The 16,948-nt window shown below is 43.3% G+C and overlaps 1 protein-coding gene across 1 annotated transcript; it reads left to right on the top strand.

The window, feature by feature from the left end:
• The first annotated feature begins 162 nt into the window (after nucleotides 1-162).
• Nucleotides 163-16,322, top strand: ecpas (Ecm29 proteasome adaptor and scaffold). Its single transcript, XM_052083417.1, has 49 exons — nucleotides 163-276; nucleotides 1,711-1,841; nucleotides 2,385-2,501; nucleotides 2,575-2,693; nucleotides 3,097-3,246; nucleotides 3,360-3,540; nucleotides 3,624-3,763; nucleotides 3,891-3,969; nucleotides 4,051-4,170; nucleotides 4,287-4,372; nucleotides 4,457-4,532; nucleotides 4,613-4,662; nucleotides 5,350-5,416; nucleotides 5,503-5,625; nucleotides 5,869-5,972; nucleotides 6,077-6,200; nucleotides 6,287-6,367; nucleotides 6,441-6,657; nucleotides 6,728-6,819; nucleotides 6,931-7,065; nucleotides 7,137-7,296; nucleotides 7,375-7,547; nucleotides 7,638-7,739; nucleotides 7,825-7,948; nucleotides 8,334-8,479; nucleotides 8,642-8,696; nucleotides 8,791-8,905; nucleotides 8,999-9,067; nucleotides 9,154-9,271; nucleotides 10,034-10,201; nucleotides 10,299-10,378; nucleotides 10,733-10,838; nucleotides 11,047-11,094; nucleotides 11,171-11,289; nucleotides 11,370-11,520; nucleotides 11,627-11,692; nucleotides 12,225-12,314; nucleotides 12,656-12,722; nucleotides 12,800-12,891; nucleotides 13,297-13,363; nucleotides 13,432-13,629; nucleotides 13,704-13,915; nucleotides 14,010-14,053; nucleotides 14,346-14,538; nucleotides 14,641-14,788; nucleotides 15,016-15,121; nucleotides 15,201-15,289; nucleotides 15,373-15,444; nucleotides 15,700-16,322. Exons 1-49 carry the CDS (start codon nucleotides 255-257, stop codon nucleotides 15,837-15,839), a joined length of 5,532 nt encoding a protein of 1,843 aa, XP_051939377.1. The 5' UTR covers nucleotides 163-254; the 3' UTR covers nucleotides 15,840-16,322.
• The last annotated feature ends 626 nt before the right edge of the window (nucleotides 16,323-16,948 follow it).

Genomic DNA, 16,948 nt, shown 5'->3' with positions numbered 1-16,948 from the left:
TTACTTGGACTTATTTCTGCTTGTACTATGAGTGTGTTGGGCGAGGTTCTGTATATGCATGCATTTATTTTCAAGAAACCCCGACAATGGATGGTACGACAAACAATGACTTTTGAGTTACAGAAGTGGCTATAATTGCAGTGATGTGAAATACACTGCTCATACAGTCCTGTGTTCTGTTTGAGCGCATACGCAGCTGTGGGTGTTATTGACCATGGCGATCTGTAGGGGTCGCTACTGACCCCTCTGCAAACATGGCTACGCAGGATGAACTCAGTAAGTTTCTGTGTGCGTTGATAGTGAGTCATATCTAATTCAGTTGACTTTACTGTCTGTCTAAGGTTGACTAAAGTATGAACATGCTTCACGTTAACCGCCGGTTTAATTTAGACGATTTAGGTAACTTTACGTTCAGAGATAAATGCAAATGTGCTAGCATGCTAATTAGCACTTGCTAGCTAACTATCGTGACAAGGCCGTTTGCCCAGTCATGGTCAAATTGAATGTGCCATTAACGTTTTTAGTGCACATTGCTTGAGTGAGATAATTGAATAGAGAAAGCCCTGAAACGACAGTATGTGATATTCGTACACAGTGTCGGTAGTGGGCAAGCTACGATTTATGTGAGAGAAATGGGGAAATGCGTGGTTAGTGTGAGCTGTCGCTACTCAGGGAGCCATGCCAAGAAACAGCAAGCAGGGCTGGGAATTAGACTCGCATACACAGCAGCTGGCAGGACCAGATTATCACATAAACATGGATAACATGTATTTTATAGCTCTATACAGCTGGATAAATTATTTTTGTTTTCGTCGACTCGGGAAGATGCTGTCGGTGCCGGTTGGCTGGTAACACCCAAAGCCTTATTCAACATTGAAGGGCTGTGCTCATGTCAAAATGATTCCTGTAGATGAGAGGTCACCAACCTTTATGAGAGTAAAAATTGCTACTAGTACTTGGGTACCGATTAACGCACAGGGCTTTCGGTTTCATACCCATTCCTGAAATAACAAATGTCCTCAAATGACCTTTAATAACAATATGTTGTTTTATAAATAAAATAACGCAATTTATTTCTGTGAAGACACTGATGATGTTGATAATTTCTCACAATAATTAGGAAAATGATAAATAAGTTCCATTTTATTTCTACAAACGTGATGTTCAAATTATCGTGTCAACATTTCTTGAAAACCACTTTGTCCCATCACAGGGGAGTTATTTTTAGAACAGGCCTGAGGGACAATTCTGTGCTCCCTGGGAGCTAACTGCCTGCGGGGACCCTCCTAAACTTTACTGAGCCAATGCACTTATTTTACAGTGATACCATTGAGACACCAAAATGTTACTGAAAATCTGCAATCCTCTGTTCAAATGACAGTTGTTTTTAATATATATAAAATGAGACCAAGATACACAATTTCAAACGTTTTCCCACCATTAATGTGACCAGTAACAATTATAACAACTTCATACATCCAAGCCATCCATCCATCTTTAGTGCTTATCCTCATGAGGCTTGCGGGTGTGCTGCAGCCCCTCCAAGCTGTCTTTGGACAGTAGGCCAACATGCTAACCAGTCAGCCATTATGTCGCCTTACATCAATTTAATTGAGAGAAAAAAAATCAAGAGACGAAGTAAAAGTAAACTGAAATGTGGTTGCACAACAGTTGACACACACTTCACACAGGGCTGTTTGTTTTTGACAGATCAACTGGAGCGGGTGTTTCTGCGCCTGGGCCATGCTGAGACTGATGATCAGCTTCAGGACATTATCTCCAAATTTCTCCCTCCTGTTCTCCTCAAACTTTCCAGTGTGCAGGAGGGTGTGCGGAAGAAAGTAAGATGGCTTTTTTTTCCTCGGAATGTTGCAGCCTTGCTTTATTGTTTTTCCAAAATCCAAATCATTTTAATCTACCGGGAGACAGATTCTGAAAGACAAATCATTTCCACCATATTAGGTACATGCGCTGTATAATCTAGTAAGATCCATTACCAAAGTTGCATCAAAATCTCTCCCTTAACCGAGATGACAAAACTGGTTTGGGTCAGATGGACAATTCTTAATTGCATTAGCACCATTTATGTACGCCTTCATAAATATTGCCTCCAAATAAAGCACATGAAGACATTTATAGAAATGCCAAATTTTCTTTATCAATCAAATTTCTTCGAAACTATGAAGAAACGCTATTACAAACCCCATTCCAATGACGTTAAGACTATAGAAATTGGATGGATGGATTGACTTTGCAGTGGCATCGAACAACTCGGTGAGATGCATTCGGGTTTTCAAAATTGTGCAGGTGTAGCAAGTGTCATAACTGGTGAGTGTCAGAATTAACGAAACAGCATTTTGGGGACTGTCTGTCACTCGTGCTAGGTGATGGAGCTGCTCGTCCACCTGAACAAGAGGATAAAAAGCAGACCTAAGATTCAGTTACCAGTAGAAACTTTACTGGTGCAGTACCAAGACCCTGCAGCAGCCTCATTTGTTACGGTATGGTGCCTCATTTTGAAATATAAACATTGTACTGCAGGTAGTGGTGGTTTGATTTTAACCCCCTCTTTAGAATTTCACAATCATCTACATAAAAATGGGCTACCCTCGCCTGGAGGTGGGAAAGCAGTGTGAGCTGGCCCCAACCCTTCTAACTGCTATGGAAGGCAAGCCACAGCCGCAGCAGGACAGGTAAAACATTCTTTTTTTGCTTTACTTGTACAGTGTAACATGCAAGGTGGTAGATAACACTTTGTTCTTGAATTGCTGGTTGAGCTCCCATTTGTTGTGGATTTTTTTTCCAATTGACACACTAACGACTGTCAGAGAACAAACTGCACTTGTTTGTTTACTGGTGGCTTAACAGGGCTTCAGCCAACGTGTGACCACTTTGCAGTTCATTTCAACATCCCAAATAGTGTGACTTTCAGGGGCATTCAAACCTGGAGCTTCCACTTTATATGCATGAAGTTTTTCACCAGATCACAAAGCCCACCGCTTGTATCAAGCGTCTTTATTTGACCTGAAGCTTTTTTTCCCCCACTCCTCTCCTGACTGAATTATTATTTTGCATCTCTTCTCCATCCTCTCCTAGCCTCATGCACCTGCTGATTCCTACTCTTTACCATATGAAATACCCAGCAGACGCCTCCAGGAATGCTTCTGCTTTTAACCTAAGTGAGCGGCCAAAGACAGTTCAGCTCTTGTTGGAGTTCATGTTGGATGTCTTGCTGATGCCCTATGGGTGAGTTGATGTCCCAGGGGTCCGAAAAAAGTGGCACATTTGTTCCAATTATAGAGGAGGGTCAAGGCAATCGTTCCTAATGTATCAAAGCTATTGACTTGTTGTCTCTTTAGGTTTGTACTGAATGAGTCTCCTACTCGCCCTTCACCGTCCTCCTCCCAAGGAGGCTCTGCTGATGGGGCTGCTGCGGCTGCATCCGGACAGAGTCTTCCCCAGGCTCCCCCGGGGATGAATATCTACGCCGCAAAGAGGGTTATCGGCGAGACTCAGTGGACCGCTGAGCAGCTAGAGCAGGTACAGTCATCTAAGGTTGTTGCAGCACCAGGCATTCTGCCTGTCCTTTGTGTTAGGCTTCATTGTGCGTTTGGTTTCAACAGTGTAAACTAGGCATCGTGAAATTCATTGAAGCAAAGCAAGTGCCCGAAGTGGAGACGGTGGTGCACCTTGTGGTAGCGTCCAGCGACACGCGACACAGTGTGGCCACTGCAGCTGATCTGGAGCTCAAGAGTAAACAGAGGTAGGTGATTTGAGTCAGACACGCAGCTGTGAAACTAAAAATGCCACATACAGTACATTAGTTCACATTTTTGACAGTTATGTTGCAAGTCAAAGAATTGATGCACAGAACTGATTTTGTTTTACAGCATTGTCGATTGGAATAACCCCTTAATAATTAACAAGATGTACAAGGTGTACCTGGGAGACGTTCCTCTCAAAACAAAGGTTTGTGAGCTCGCTGAAATGCTCACTGATCGTGTAAAAATCATGTACAATATTTAAAACTATTGTGGCATGATTTTTCAGGGTGGAACTATGAAGCATGAGCTGAAACATGAGCCCGTGAGCACAAGAGTCAAGTTAAAGATCCTGCCGCATCTTTTACGCTCACGTCTTGCCGCAGAGTGCTTCCCCGCTAATATCCAGGTGAATTTAATGGGCACCTTATTCCACAAAATGCATCTTTTGCCAGATTGAATTTGTTTGCATTCGAGTCTTCTCCAGTGATCCATATCTATCTCCCCTTTCACTCGCCTGTATAGGTTGTTTATGATGGTCTGTTTGGAGCCAACACCAACAACAAATTGCTGTCTCTCACTTTGCAGTTTGTCCATCACATCTGTATGGTGTAAGAACTAAACACCTCTGCTCTGAATCGATCTATAACATTAAATGAAAAACATTTTTAATAATTGAGTTTTCCATCTTTCAGGTGCCCTGATACAAATAAGCCTTTAGGCCTAATGTTGCTGAATGGCCTTACTAAGCTTATTAATGAATACAAAGAGGTAAATCCTATACTTTGACTAGAAATTTCATGCACTACATTTTATGTAACTCTTACTAAAAGTAGAACATATGTTCACAGGACCCGAAATTACTGTGTGTTGCATATTCTGCTGTTGGAAAGCTGTCAAGGTAGAAATTTACACCCCACCCCTTTTTGTTTTTAACCCTGGAGAACCCAAGAACCCTTCTTTGGAAAATGATTAATTTTACATTAAATGACTGCTATATGTTCACTGAACACCCAAATATATGTTTTCTCAAATATTCACGCCTCAGGTCTGTGGACCAGACATTATTAGAAGTACCAAGAACTAAACTGAGGCTCAGAGGGGATCGAGCCTTTTCTGTTGCAGGTCCCTCTCTCTGGAATGACCTACCACTGAACATTCGGCAAGCCTCCTCGCTGCCCATCTTCAAAGCCCTCCTCAAAACTCACTTGTATTCTTTGGCATTCGACTCAGCATGACTTAGATTTGTTCTTGTTTTTACTGTTTGGTGCTTTCTACCTTGCTGCCTTTATTACCGATTTGTCTTACTGTTTATTGTGCATGTTAAATTGCTCCATGTACAGCACTTTGTATGCAGCTATGGCTGTTTGAAAGTGCTCTATAGATACTGTTGACTTGATTTGACTTAATCCTAATTTAGGATTAGGGACAAATTTGACCCTTTAGGATTTAAGGGTAGCATTTGAGTAGCAGAGTTTATAGGGGCCAAATTTGACCCTGTGGGTTCTCCAGGGTAAATTGTTTATTTATTTAAAGAAACCCTGCTATCAGGAATTATAATTTTATATATCTATTTTTCCCCCCTAAGCCGTATGCCACAGCTCTTCACAAAGGATATTGCGCTAGTGCAGCAATTTTTTGAGTCAATGTGCAAGGTGAGTTCGACAGACTTTTCAACTCTGGATAAGGCATCACATTGTGAAATATGATTCCTAAATCATGCATGGATGTATTTTTTCAGGAGGAGCCTGATGTTCGTCTTGCCATCCAGGAGGCTTTGTCTATGATGGTTGGAGCCTATGCCAACCTGCAGGGGGCACTACTAAACCTGATGGAGGCATTGGTGGCCGCATACATTGTGAAGGTGAGTGTCAGAAGTGCAACATCTTTGCTTGGTGAAAGTCAGTCATTTCGGTCGCGAAAATGGATCCTATTTCCACATCAGGGGCTTGAATTTATATGCAAATTAATTCTTTCATTTATATCAGTGTTCAAATAATTGTCAGTTAATTGCAAATAAATTCTGCTTGCTGTCTGGTAGACTGGAGACATCTGTTTGAGAAACAGTTAATTGGCCAACAATGTTTATTATTATTTTGTTTTGAAGCCTGAGGTCCAAGTTCGCCAGGTTGCCATGAAGTTTGCCAGTACAGTGTTTGGGCCTGATCATGTGCCATCAAGATACCTGCTGTTGCTCGCTGCCGGAGACCCGTAAGGACCAACCACCCACTTTTATTTGCCCTATTCTGTACATGTGAATTTAATTTCCTGAGTCCTTTTCCTATCCACAATATTGTTCTGTTCTGTGTTTTTAGGCGCGAGGAGGTGTGTGGGGAGGCTCAGAAGGTGTTAAGGACCTTTCCAACTAAAAGTCCTGAGAAGGAGGGACCCAGACCGATTCCCTCCTTTCCAGATATGGTGGCCTACATTCAAGAGAAGGTGAGACTTTTTTTTTTAACAACACATTCTGTTGTTAGATAATTTAAAAACTCTTTTCTCATTACTCTTTTGAAAATAATCATCAGGCGTCTCAGAGAATCAAGACTCCTGCCAAATACATTGTTGGAACCGCTACTATTCCTTTCAACCCATCTGCCTTTGCAGAGGTAATTCGCATGACTGATTTGGACTTAAATTCCTACCTCGAATGCCCAGTCCATATATTTTTCCCTCCTTCAGATTGTGCGCTACCTGAGGATGTGTCTGGCGTACAGTGCAGGTGCCACGCCACAGTCCATGCGACTTACAGACATGCAAGATGATGCGCCGGCCATAGGCCACTATGTCCGCACACTTCTGTCTTCTGAACCTCCATCTTCAGGGTCCAAGGGCACTGAAACCAATCCTGTTCACATCTACTTGGTATTGCTGCAGCAGCTACTCTCTGCCGTTGGCGGTAACCAGACTTGGTCATCAAAGTAAGACTGTTGTTTCGTATATGGATTACAACTTCTTTCTCCAAACAGGGATTCCAGTAATGTACTGTCTCTTGGAGGTGGTGTCTGTTTGCCCAGAGAAACTGGCTCCGAAGTTTGTTGATAAAATTGAATGGATTAAGGTCAGTGTTATTGAGATGTGTTAATGGACAAACTGGATACATATATCAAACGGTGATTATGACATAGGAACTTTTATTCATCTTATAACATATGTATGTTTTCCTCTTCAGAGTCTGATGAACACAAATAAGGAGGACATGAGGGAGCTTGCAGCCCAGCTTTACGCTGTGGTGGTCTCCACCATGACGGGAAATGAACTGCAGGCTGCAGTGCACAGCTTGGTCAAGATCACCAAAGACAACCGCGTAAGCCACTCTAATTTGTTATGCTGAACTCTTCCTTGCCTAACTGCGAATGGGTTTTCTTGAAAATGCAGAGCCCAGAAACCCAGCATGGTGCTATCCTGGCGCTTGGCTACATGGTGGGAAGGTATATGAGCAAAAAGAAGGCTGCTGCATGCAGTGAGCCTGCCCACAAGTATAGCATCCCCTCCCAGGAAGAGGATGACATTGTTGCCATGGCAACAAAGACAGTTGGTGTGTACACAGTTTTGTATTTTGCGCATCTTTCCATTCTGGCTCTTTATCTTGAAGTGTTTTTGTGTTACAATTTAGGTTCCTTCCTGGAGAACAGTAGTGCACTACTGCCAGTCGCAGCATGTACAGCTCTTGGAGAAATTGGTCGGAATGGGGCCCTGCTGATTCCAGCAGAGGGGGAAGGCCTCACTAAACTGTCCATTGTAGAAAATCTGCTCGCTCGCATCCCCTCTGGCAAGGAGAGTGCCAAGGTTTCTGAATTTACCAAAAGCACTATTCTTTATGTAATGAATACTGGCTTGCCCCTTACTGTGTGTCTCAATACTCTCCACTTGATCTAGATAAAGGAGCGGTCAGTCCAGACTTTGGGATACCTACCAGTAGGAGATGGAGACTTCCCTTATCAAAAGAAGCTGCTACAGGGACTTATGGACTCAGTCGAGGTGTGCCATATAATTGGGATTGTGAGTTCCCAACTTTCCCCCTTGATTCATAAAGTTCATATTATGTCTTGCTTTTTCCTCCAAGGCAAAGCAAGTGGAGTTGCAGTTCACAGTGGGAGAAGCTCTTACCACTGCTGCTTTAGGCACCAGTTCTGGAGCTGTAAGAGATCCATGGACCTGCACTGAAGACCAGTACAGCCCACCATCAAGTAAGCTGTAGCTGACACATCGTCACACTTTATGACTTGGAAAGTTTCTTCAGAAATACGGTTAAGAAAGTGACCAAATATACATTTCTAATTTGATGTACTAATGACAGTAGGGTATAATATATTCAAGTACGCACAAAGGGTACATCTCATTGACAATCCGTGGACAACATCGACACTTAAAAAGCATCCATCCATTTTCTAATCGGCCTATCCTGACAAGGGCATGCTGGAGCCTAGCCCAACTGTCTTCGGGCAGTAGGCGGGGTACACTCAGAACTGGTTGCCAGCCAATCGTACGGTACACATACACGAACAACCGTTCAAGCTCACAATCACAAGCAACAACAGAAATATTCACTGAGTGCTTTGCTTTCTTTGTCAGATGTCAAAAACAACGACGTGGTTCCTTGGGTCCTCAACTGTGTCTTGTCGAAGTACATTCCTAGCCAGAACCCTCATGTCCGGCAGGCAGCCTGCATCTGGCTTCTCTCCCTGGTTAAGAAACTCAGCCAACACAAAGAAATTAAGGTATGTGCCCTTTTTCCCCCATTAGAGAACAACAGGATACGGAAAATAAATGGGTTATTTTACTTTAATCATTGGTCCACGTTTTTTGTATGAAACATTGCTGGCATTTCAAATCACTCCATAGAAACTTCAGTTGCATCATGTTTTTTTTTTCTCCTCCAGTCCCATTTAAAGGAAATCCAGGTGGCATTCATCTCAATTCTTTCAGACCCAGATGGTGAGAGGCATTATTTTCTGACACCAGTCAGGCATTGTTGCACCATTGTATGCTTTTGATAAAAATAAATAAATAAAACATCTATTTGTTTTAGAGTTGAGTCAGGATGTGGCATCGAAAGGCCTCGGCCTCGTCTATGAGATGGGTGGAGAGGCAGATCAGCAGGAACTGGTGTCCACTCTGGTGGAAACACTCATGACTGGCAAAAGGTGAGAGGAGTCAAATCAAAATAGCAATTTCTGTTACAGGTGTAAGATCTAACGGTCACTCTACATTAACATTACATTTGTCTTTCCAAACAGAATAAAGCATGCCGTTTCAGAAGACACACAGGTATTCCAAGGAGAGGAGATTGGCAAAACACCTGATGGGTAACTATTCCACGACTTACTTCTGTTATGTCTCTTATTCCATGTATGTATACTTTGTGTGATATATTTAATGTTATGCTCGACAGCCACAGCTTGTCTACATACAAAGAGCTTTGCTCGTTGGCAAGTGACCTGAACCAGCCTGATCTCGTGTACAAATTCATGAACCTAGCCAACCATCACGCCATGTGGAACTCCCGAAAGGTGGCTGGCTCCTTCCATCTCCTATTAAAACTAAGGAATATGAGTTCAGAAAATTAGTGTGCATTTTAGGATAGGCAATAGTCTTCCACACTGAGATCACTCTTATTCAAGTGAATGGCCCCGGCGAGCCGTGCATACCTCTCATGAAAATTTGTACCACAGGTTTCACAACTTCATTCATTGGTTCATATAAAATTGTAAATTTGATTAAGTGTTGTTGTAAAACACAATATATGTGTACTGGATATTCTGTGTTTTCATGTTTTGTGTGCTTCTCGTTTGAACTCGTTTGAAAATGGATTTTCCGTCTGTGTGAAAGCTTCTGTAAGTTTCGTGGGCTTTAATTTGCGATGTTACCACATATAATGACGATTGATTGACTGGGCCACTCATAAAATATTAATTTCATAACTCGCTGCGAGTGTGCACTGTGCAGCAGAGGCTTGCATACTTGAGTTGATCCCGCCCCAGTAGATTGCCACCTGTTGATATTGGAAAAGCAGCGGAGGCCAGGCTGGGTCCAGTGCGGTCAATTACAGAAGCAGGCTGTTCCAGAACCTCTGTTGAAAAACCACTCCAAACAATAGCCACAATCATTAACATTGTTATTACCATTTCACTGTGTCAATCAAAACTGAACATTATCAGCTCAATACTAAGGTGAAAAAAAATTTAACTAACTTAATTTATGATCAATATTTGTTGACAGTCGTGGTTTTGTTTCACAATCCCTCTTCCAACATGAGCTCTCCTCCATTTCAGGGCGCTGCATTTGGCTTTCATATGATTGCCACCAAAGCCGGGGAGCAGCTGGCTCCATTTCTCCCGCAACTGGTGCCACGATTGTATCGCTACCAATTTGACCCCAACCTCAGCATTCGTCAGGCCATGACCAGCATCTGGGATGCCTTAGTTACTGATAAGACCCTGGTAGAAAAAAACGAGTGTCTATCCGAATGTGAAACATCCTCAGACGTTTGTATGTGTTCATTCAAGTGTTCTCTTGTTTTCCCCCGGTCACGTTTAGGTGGACAAATATCTGAAGGACATTCTACACGACGTCATTTCTAACCTCACCAGCAACACCTGGAGAGTGCGTGAGTCCAGGTTGGTGCCTTGTATGCCCGTTTGATTTTTATGAAAAATATATATCCTCTATTCGGGCCTGATTTAGGAAAGGCTTGCTTGGTCAAATACGGCTGTAAACTTGAGTGGTCACGCACACAAATGTTGAAGCTGATCTACTAACAGGGCGCACCCAGGAATGCGTCTGCCGACCAAACCCTCTAAGTTGCCCAGCGTTTCATTTTGCGTCTTCTTCATGGAGCAAATGCTAATAGACGAATTCAGCATGCACAATGTGATTGCTCAAATCTGACTGAGATGCAATGGCGGATTATGCATCTTTAAGGATGTAAGTAAATCAGGCCCTGTGTGTTCATAAGTGGCATTTCCTCACAGCTGCTTGGCCCTCAACGACTTGGTTCGAGGCCGCCAAGCTGATGACCTCATCGATCACTTGGCTGAAATGTGGGAAACTCTCTTCAGAGTTCTCGATGATATCAAGGTGAGCAAAATGACACAGAAATATGTTAATTACTTTAGAGCAGTGATTGCCAATTACTGTGCTATGAAAGATCTTCAAATGTGCTGCTGAAAAGGTTTGCCTGAAAAGTATTTCTCGACTCCAAATAATGGATGTTGCACCATCATATATTTTTTCAGATTTTGTAGTCTCTTCTTTTTGGAGCCCGCAATTATTGATTGTCTTTCAGGAATCTGTGAGGAAGGCTGCAGATCTAACGCTGAAAACGCTCAGTAAGGTAAAGCTTTCAATCACTCCCTTCTCTGATTAATGGATGTAAAGTTAAACCCCTGATGACTTCACTCTATGTGCAGGTGTGCACTCGTATGTGTGAGTCCACTGGTTCTACTGCCCAAAGAACTGTGGCAGCACTTCTGCCCACTTTGCTGGAGAAGGGTATCGTCAGCAATGTCTCTGAGGTTCGCTCACTGAGGTAATGCCATTCGTTGGCTTTTTATTGGATTCAGCGCGGCTTTCATCTCCAAATTCTTTTCCTAAATCTTTTTGTACCAGCATCCAGACCTTAGTAAAGATCAGTAAGACGGCCGGTGCCCGACTCAAGCCTCACGCATCCAGACTCATCCCAGCTCTCCTGGAGGCCCTGAGCACCATGGAACCCCAGGTCCTCAACTACCTCAGCCTCAGAGCCACAGAGCAGGAGAAGGTAACAGCAGCCCTCCGTAAGAATCCTCATACAGTTGCAGCAGCTCAAAAGCCCTCAACAACTTAAACTCCATCTTTTTTGTTGTTGTTTTTGTACATTTTGATAGAGTGCCATGGATGCTGCCAGGCTCAGCGCTGCCAAGTCCTCTCCAATGATGGAAACCATTAATATGGTAATAACATTTTGAGATGTGAATGTCACAAAAATATATATTTCAAGCCCAAACTATGAGACAGTGGCCAGAGGATCAACCGGTGCTCCTATAAAGAGATATTTCGGCCTTCACGTAATGCAAGAGTTGTGAAAGGGTAACCCCTGACTTTTTGAGCACACTACCTGTTCACCTCACATTTTCACGTTTTTTTTGGTACCGGGTTCGATTCCAGCTCCGGCCTCCCTGTGTGGAGTTTGCATGTTCTCCCCGGGCCTGCGTGGGTTTTCTCCGGGTGCTCCGGTTTCCTCCCACATTCCAAAAACATGCATGGCAGGCTGATTGAACACTCTAAATTGTCCCTAGGTGTGAGTGTGAGCGTGGATGGTTGTTCGTCTCTGTGTGCCCTGCGATTGGCTGGCAACCGATTCAGGGTGTCCCCCGCCTACTGCCCGAAGACAGCTGGGATAGGCTCCAGCACCCCCCGCGACCCTAGTGAGGATCAAGCGGCTCGGAAGATGTAATATGCTTGTGTGTGTTGTGTTGTGTCCAGTGTTTGCAGCACCTCGATGTTACAGTGTTGGGGGAGCTGGTTCCTAGGCTATGTGAGCTGCTAAAGAGTGGAGTCGGGCTTGGCACGAAGGTAATTGGCCTTCAAATGCAGCCTTCAAGAATACAGTACAGGGGATAGACACTTAGCCTTGTTGAGAAAATTGAAAACCCCCAAGTAACCCCCCCCCCCCCAAAAAAAAAGGTATTGCTATATTAACAGTTTAAAATGTTCATGTTATGACCCCAAACTATTCCAAAATCTCTCAAGATGTATGGCTTTCAACATACTTCCTTGACACAGATTAACTCTCTTGGCGCCCTCTTGTGGCACTTTCATGCATCACAGAAAACGCACAAAACTACAAGAATAAATTAGTTTTTCTGAGCGATGTATCACTTATGTCTTCACATATGCATTATCTCTTTTCACAGGGAGGCTGTGCCAGTGTTATTATTTCCCTTACAGTTCAGTGTCCCCAGGACCTCACGCCATACTCAGGTGCTACACTACCCGCTACTGTTGTCATTTGTTTCGTCTTATCCGAGCAAGATACAAATGGTTTGTGGTGTTCTCAGGTAAGCTGATGAGCGCTCTGCTCAGCGGCATCCATGACAGAAGCGCTGTGGTTCAGAAAGCCTTTGCCTTTGCTTTGGGCCATCTAGTCAGGGTAAGGTCCTTGAATTGAATCTAGGACATTCGTGTACTTTTGCACCAAGTGTTACAGTTCAATTAAGCTGAGTTTAGAAGGATTTGACTTGTCTTCTCACAGTGGAATTGTGATAGCTGTAAATAATTGGACAACGGACATCTAGCATTGTATTACATTAACACAATTGTTTTGTGTTTGTTAAACTCCACTGTGATGATTCTCCGACATCCACTGAACAAACTGCGGGGTGATTAGCTCCACCCTGTTGGTACCACAGTGTTTGAACCTCAAAGGGAGGCTGTCAATAAAAGTCGCGAATCAGTTTTCATAATTTTTGATCTGTTTGAAACACAAATCAATACCAGCCAAAATGATTAGCCCTCTGGCTGTGTGTCAACAAGCCTTGTTGTTTTGCTCCATCAGACCGCTAAAGACAGCAGTGTGGAGAAGCTGCTCCTGAAGCTCAACACCTGGTATCTGGAGAAAGAAGGTGAGGCAGCAAGATAACCAACCTGCATGAATATTAAACAATAATCAAGCCTTGTGATTTATTTGCAGAGCCTGTGTACAAGTCCGCTTGCGCCTTGACTGTCCACGCCATCAGCCACTATAGCCCCGATGTGCTGAAGGCCCATGCAGGAGTGGCCCTGCCACTGGCTTTCCTGGGCATGCACCAGACACCTGACACGGACGAGGATAAAGGAGAGAGTCAGGACGCCACCTTATGGGCTGAAGTGTGGCAAGACAATGTCCCGGGTTAGAAACATAGTTAGTCGTAAATATTGTCTAATTATATTCATGGTCATGATTAATTCCTTGTTTGCTACCAGGAAGTTTTGGAGGCATCCGGCTGTACATGACAGAGCTCATCGCCATTACCCAAAAGGCGCTGCAGTCCCAGTCTTGGAAGATGAAGGCTCAGGGCGCAGCTGCCATGGCAACCGTTGCCAAGGAACAGACTGGCTCTTTGGTGGCGCCACACCTGGGCTTGGTGCTGACTGCCTTAATACAGGGCCTGGTGGGACGCACGTGGGCGGGCAAGGTAATGTCCTCGAACATGAATATAGAATTATGAAAACACAATGATACTAAGTGATGGCCTGCTTTAGCTTTTTTTCTTTTTTTTTTACCTCTAGGAGGAACTATTGAAGGCCATTGCATCAGTTGTCTCCAAATGCAGGTCTTTCTTTTCACCATTGTTATTCTGATTATTTTATTTCAAACAAAATGAGCGAAATGAATATACTTTATACTAGATTCCAACAGACAGATGCCAAAATGTGGTAGAAAAGCTTGATATGTTTCAAGTTTTACAATTTGTAGGGCACATTAATGTTCGAATAAGGTTTGAAAATTATGTCGCTTTTGTTTATTTATACCTCAAAAACCCGGCAGTGTAACAGGGGTGTGTAGACGTTTTATATCCACCTTAAAGTCACCCTGCTTTGTTATCCTGTATGTACTCTCTATAGCACAGAGCTACAGAAGCCTTGCGCCGGGCAGCCCACCACCTCTGAGGTGCTGGAGGTGGTCCTCAAGGAATGTCGCAAGGAGAGTCTAGTGTACAAAATGGCCGCCCTGGGCTGTGCTGGCGACGTGCTTCACAGCAGCCAGGAGGACCGCTTCAGCGACATGACCAACATTCTCTTCCCTCTGATGAAGAAGGTAACGGTGATGTCTTCCAGCCACCGCCACTTTTGGAGGGGGGGTGGGGGGGGGCAGGAAGCCCTTCGGCGTGACATTTCAAGTGTGTGAACTCGTTGGCAGAGTTCTCCAGAGAGCGGCGCAGGCTCACAGAGGTCACGAGAGGAGGAGGTTGACCTCACCACCAAGGAGAAAGAACTGCAGAGTGAAGTTGTGCTCTGTGCTTTTGATACCATGGGAAAGACTTGGCCCAAGAACCCCCAGACTCAATGTGAGTTCTCACATGATGTAAGGTTGTGATATCTCAAACCTTTTTTGAACTGGACGACCGTAAAGTCACTTTGCAATTCAACAAACGTATTCCCAAAGCAAATAAATCTGTGGGGTCGATGACAAAAGAATACCTTTGACGACCAACGTGATAAATGGGGTTTTGGTGTACAGTATTTGAAAGCAAATTTGTTCAGCCCAACCCGATTCAACTTGTTTTTGTAACAGCTCGTTTCCAGGTGGAGGTGTGTAGCCTCATGTGTGAGAAGCTGCAGTTGAGCACGTGGAAGGTGCAGCTTGCCGTTCTTCGTTGCATGAAGGCCTATTTTCAGGGGTAAGGACGATAACAAAAACATGTCCAATTACCCTCACGGTGTTACATGAAATGCATATTTTCTCCCTCCTGCCCTCAGATTATTATTGTTAGAGAAGAACAGCAGCGACGTGAGCACACTGTCTCGCATCTTAACCGACACCTGTGCCGCTCTCACTCATCCTTTGGGTAAATGTCGCGCAGCACATAGTCGTCGTTCTCTTGAGTGTGCTTCCACTTGACCTATACGTGCGATGTTCCTCTTTTGCCAGAAAACAAAAGTTACTCATCTGTGAGGACAGAGGCCTTGTCTGTCGTGGAGCTGATTGTGAAGAGAACTGGAGGTAAGACCACCCAAAGGGGAATGCGGCCTCGATTTGTTATTGCCTGACGTGCTTTTTTCCCCCCAGGTGAGGTTCTATTCAAACATCGTTAAAAACAACAAAAAATTACGTATTTATTATGAAAGGGGGCTGAATTAAAATGATCACTATCAACCTGGTTTCTAGATTTTTTTTTTTTTCCTCATCAGAGGTGAATCCAGTCGGTGTTTATATTACGGGGTGTTTTACTTACGTGTGTGTGTGTGTGTCACACAGAAAGCGAACAGTGGGATTGTGTGTCGGTGAAAAGTCGGGAGCAGCTACAACGTTCCCTGTCTACGCTTCAGTCAGACAGCAGACCGGACCTGAGGGACAAAGCCCAAGAGCTGCGCAGGCACATACAGAGCCAGCCCTGAATACAAACAAACAAACACACGCACGCACACATAACCCAACCACACATTCTCAATGGTAAAAGTAATAAGAAATTATACAACTTGTTCCACAGTGTGAAATTTGTCTTTTGTAGTGTATTTCTATTTGACTCTTTGGACAGTTCTAATAATGAATTTAGATGTGATATACCAGTGTGCTTGACACTGACTATGGCTCTCAACAGGGGCTTTTACTACTGTTGTATGTTTGTCTACTCGTTAAATATCAACAACTGTTTTACCTTGACGGACTGTTGCCAAAAATGTTGAAAGATTGTAAAATACTTCTATTACTCTTTACTACCTTGTGGAGGTGAAAACTTTGGTCCAGTCTTGTTTCCAGGATGAATGAAGTGACTTTTTCCGTCAGGTCTTGAAACTAAGTTGCAGCCCTGTTTAAGTGAGATGCTCTGGTTGTTTCATTTTGTCATAAGTGAAATTAAAACGACCTTGTTCCAGCAGTGAGTCGGCTAATTTGAAATTTGTTTGAATTGGTTGTGGTTTGAGTATAGCATGTTTTTTTGAGTATAGCAAGTTCTTAACTGCATTGATCTTAAGTTTTGGGTGTGTCGATGTACCCCGTCTCCTGCCCACAGCGACTGGGATAGACTCCAGCATGCCTGCAGCCCTCATGAGGATAAGGGGCTCGGATAAGGAATGGATATGTAAAGTTGGTAACTATTACGAACGCCAGAAAATAAAGTAAATTTGGTGACCATGGTAAAAATTAACAGTGATGTGTGCATGATCCAAGTGGAAGTCTGACAATTTAGTGCCTGTACTAGTGATGGGAAAATGAAGCTTCAAATTAGCTTCATAAACTGGTTGTATTTTTTTACGCTTCTAAATGGTACTGTTGGTCTCTATAAAAGCAAATGTTTTTTTTAAAATCAGATTGGCAAATTTTAAACAATAATTGTATTTTTGTTGCAAATATAAAAAAAATAGTAAAACAGTTGTCATGTACTGGAATTTAAGTTTAATTAAATGAAGAAATGAAACAATTGTAAACTGAAGTGCTGATTCAATTTTTTTTAAAGTATTTTAAAATAAACTTTAACCATACTACCTTTGTCCACATTTTAAGTTTT

This window comes from Hippocampus zosterae, chromosome 13 (genome assembly GCF_025434085.1).
Source record: "Hippocampus zosterae strain Florida chromosome 13, ASM2543408v3, whole genome shotgun sequence".
Classification (NCBI taxonomy): Eukaryota; Metazoa; Chordata; class Actinopteri; order Syngnathiformes; family Syngnathidae; genus Hippocampus; species Hippocampus zosterae.
Note: the sequence above shows the minus strand (reverse complement) of the source record. Positions and strands in the feature narration are given on the sequence as shown.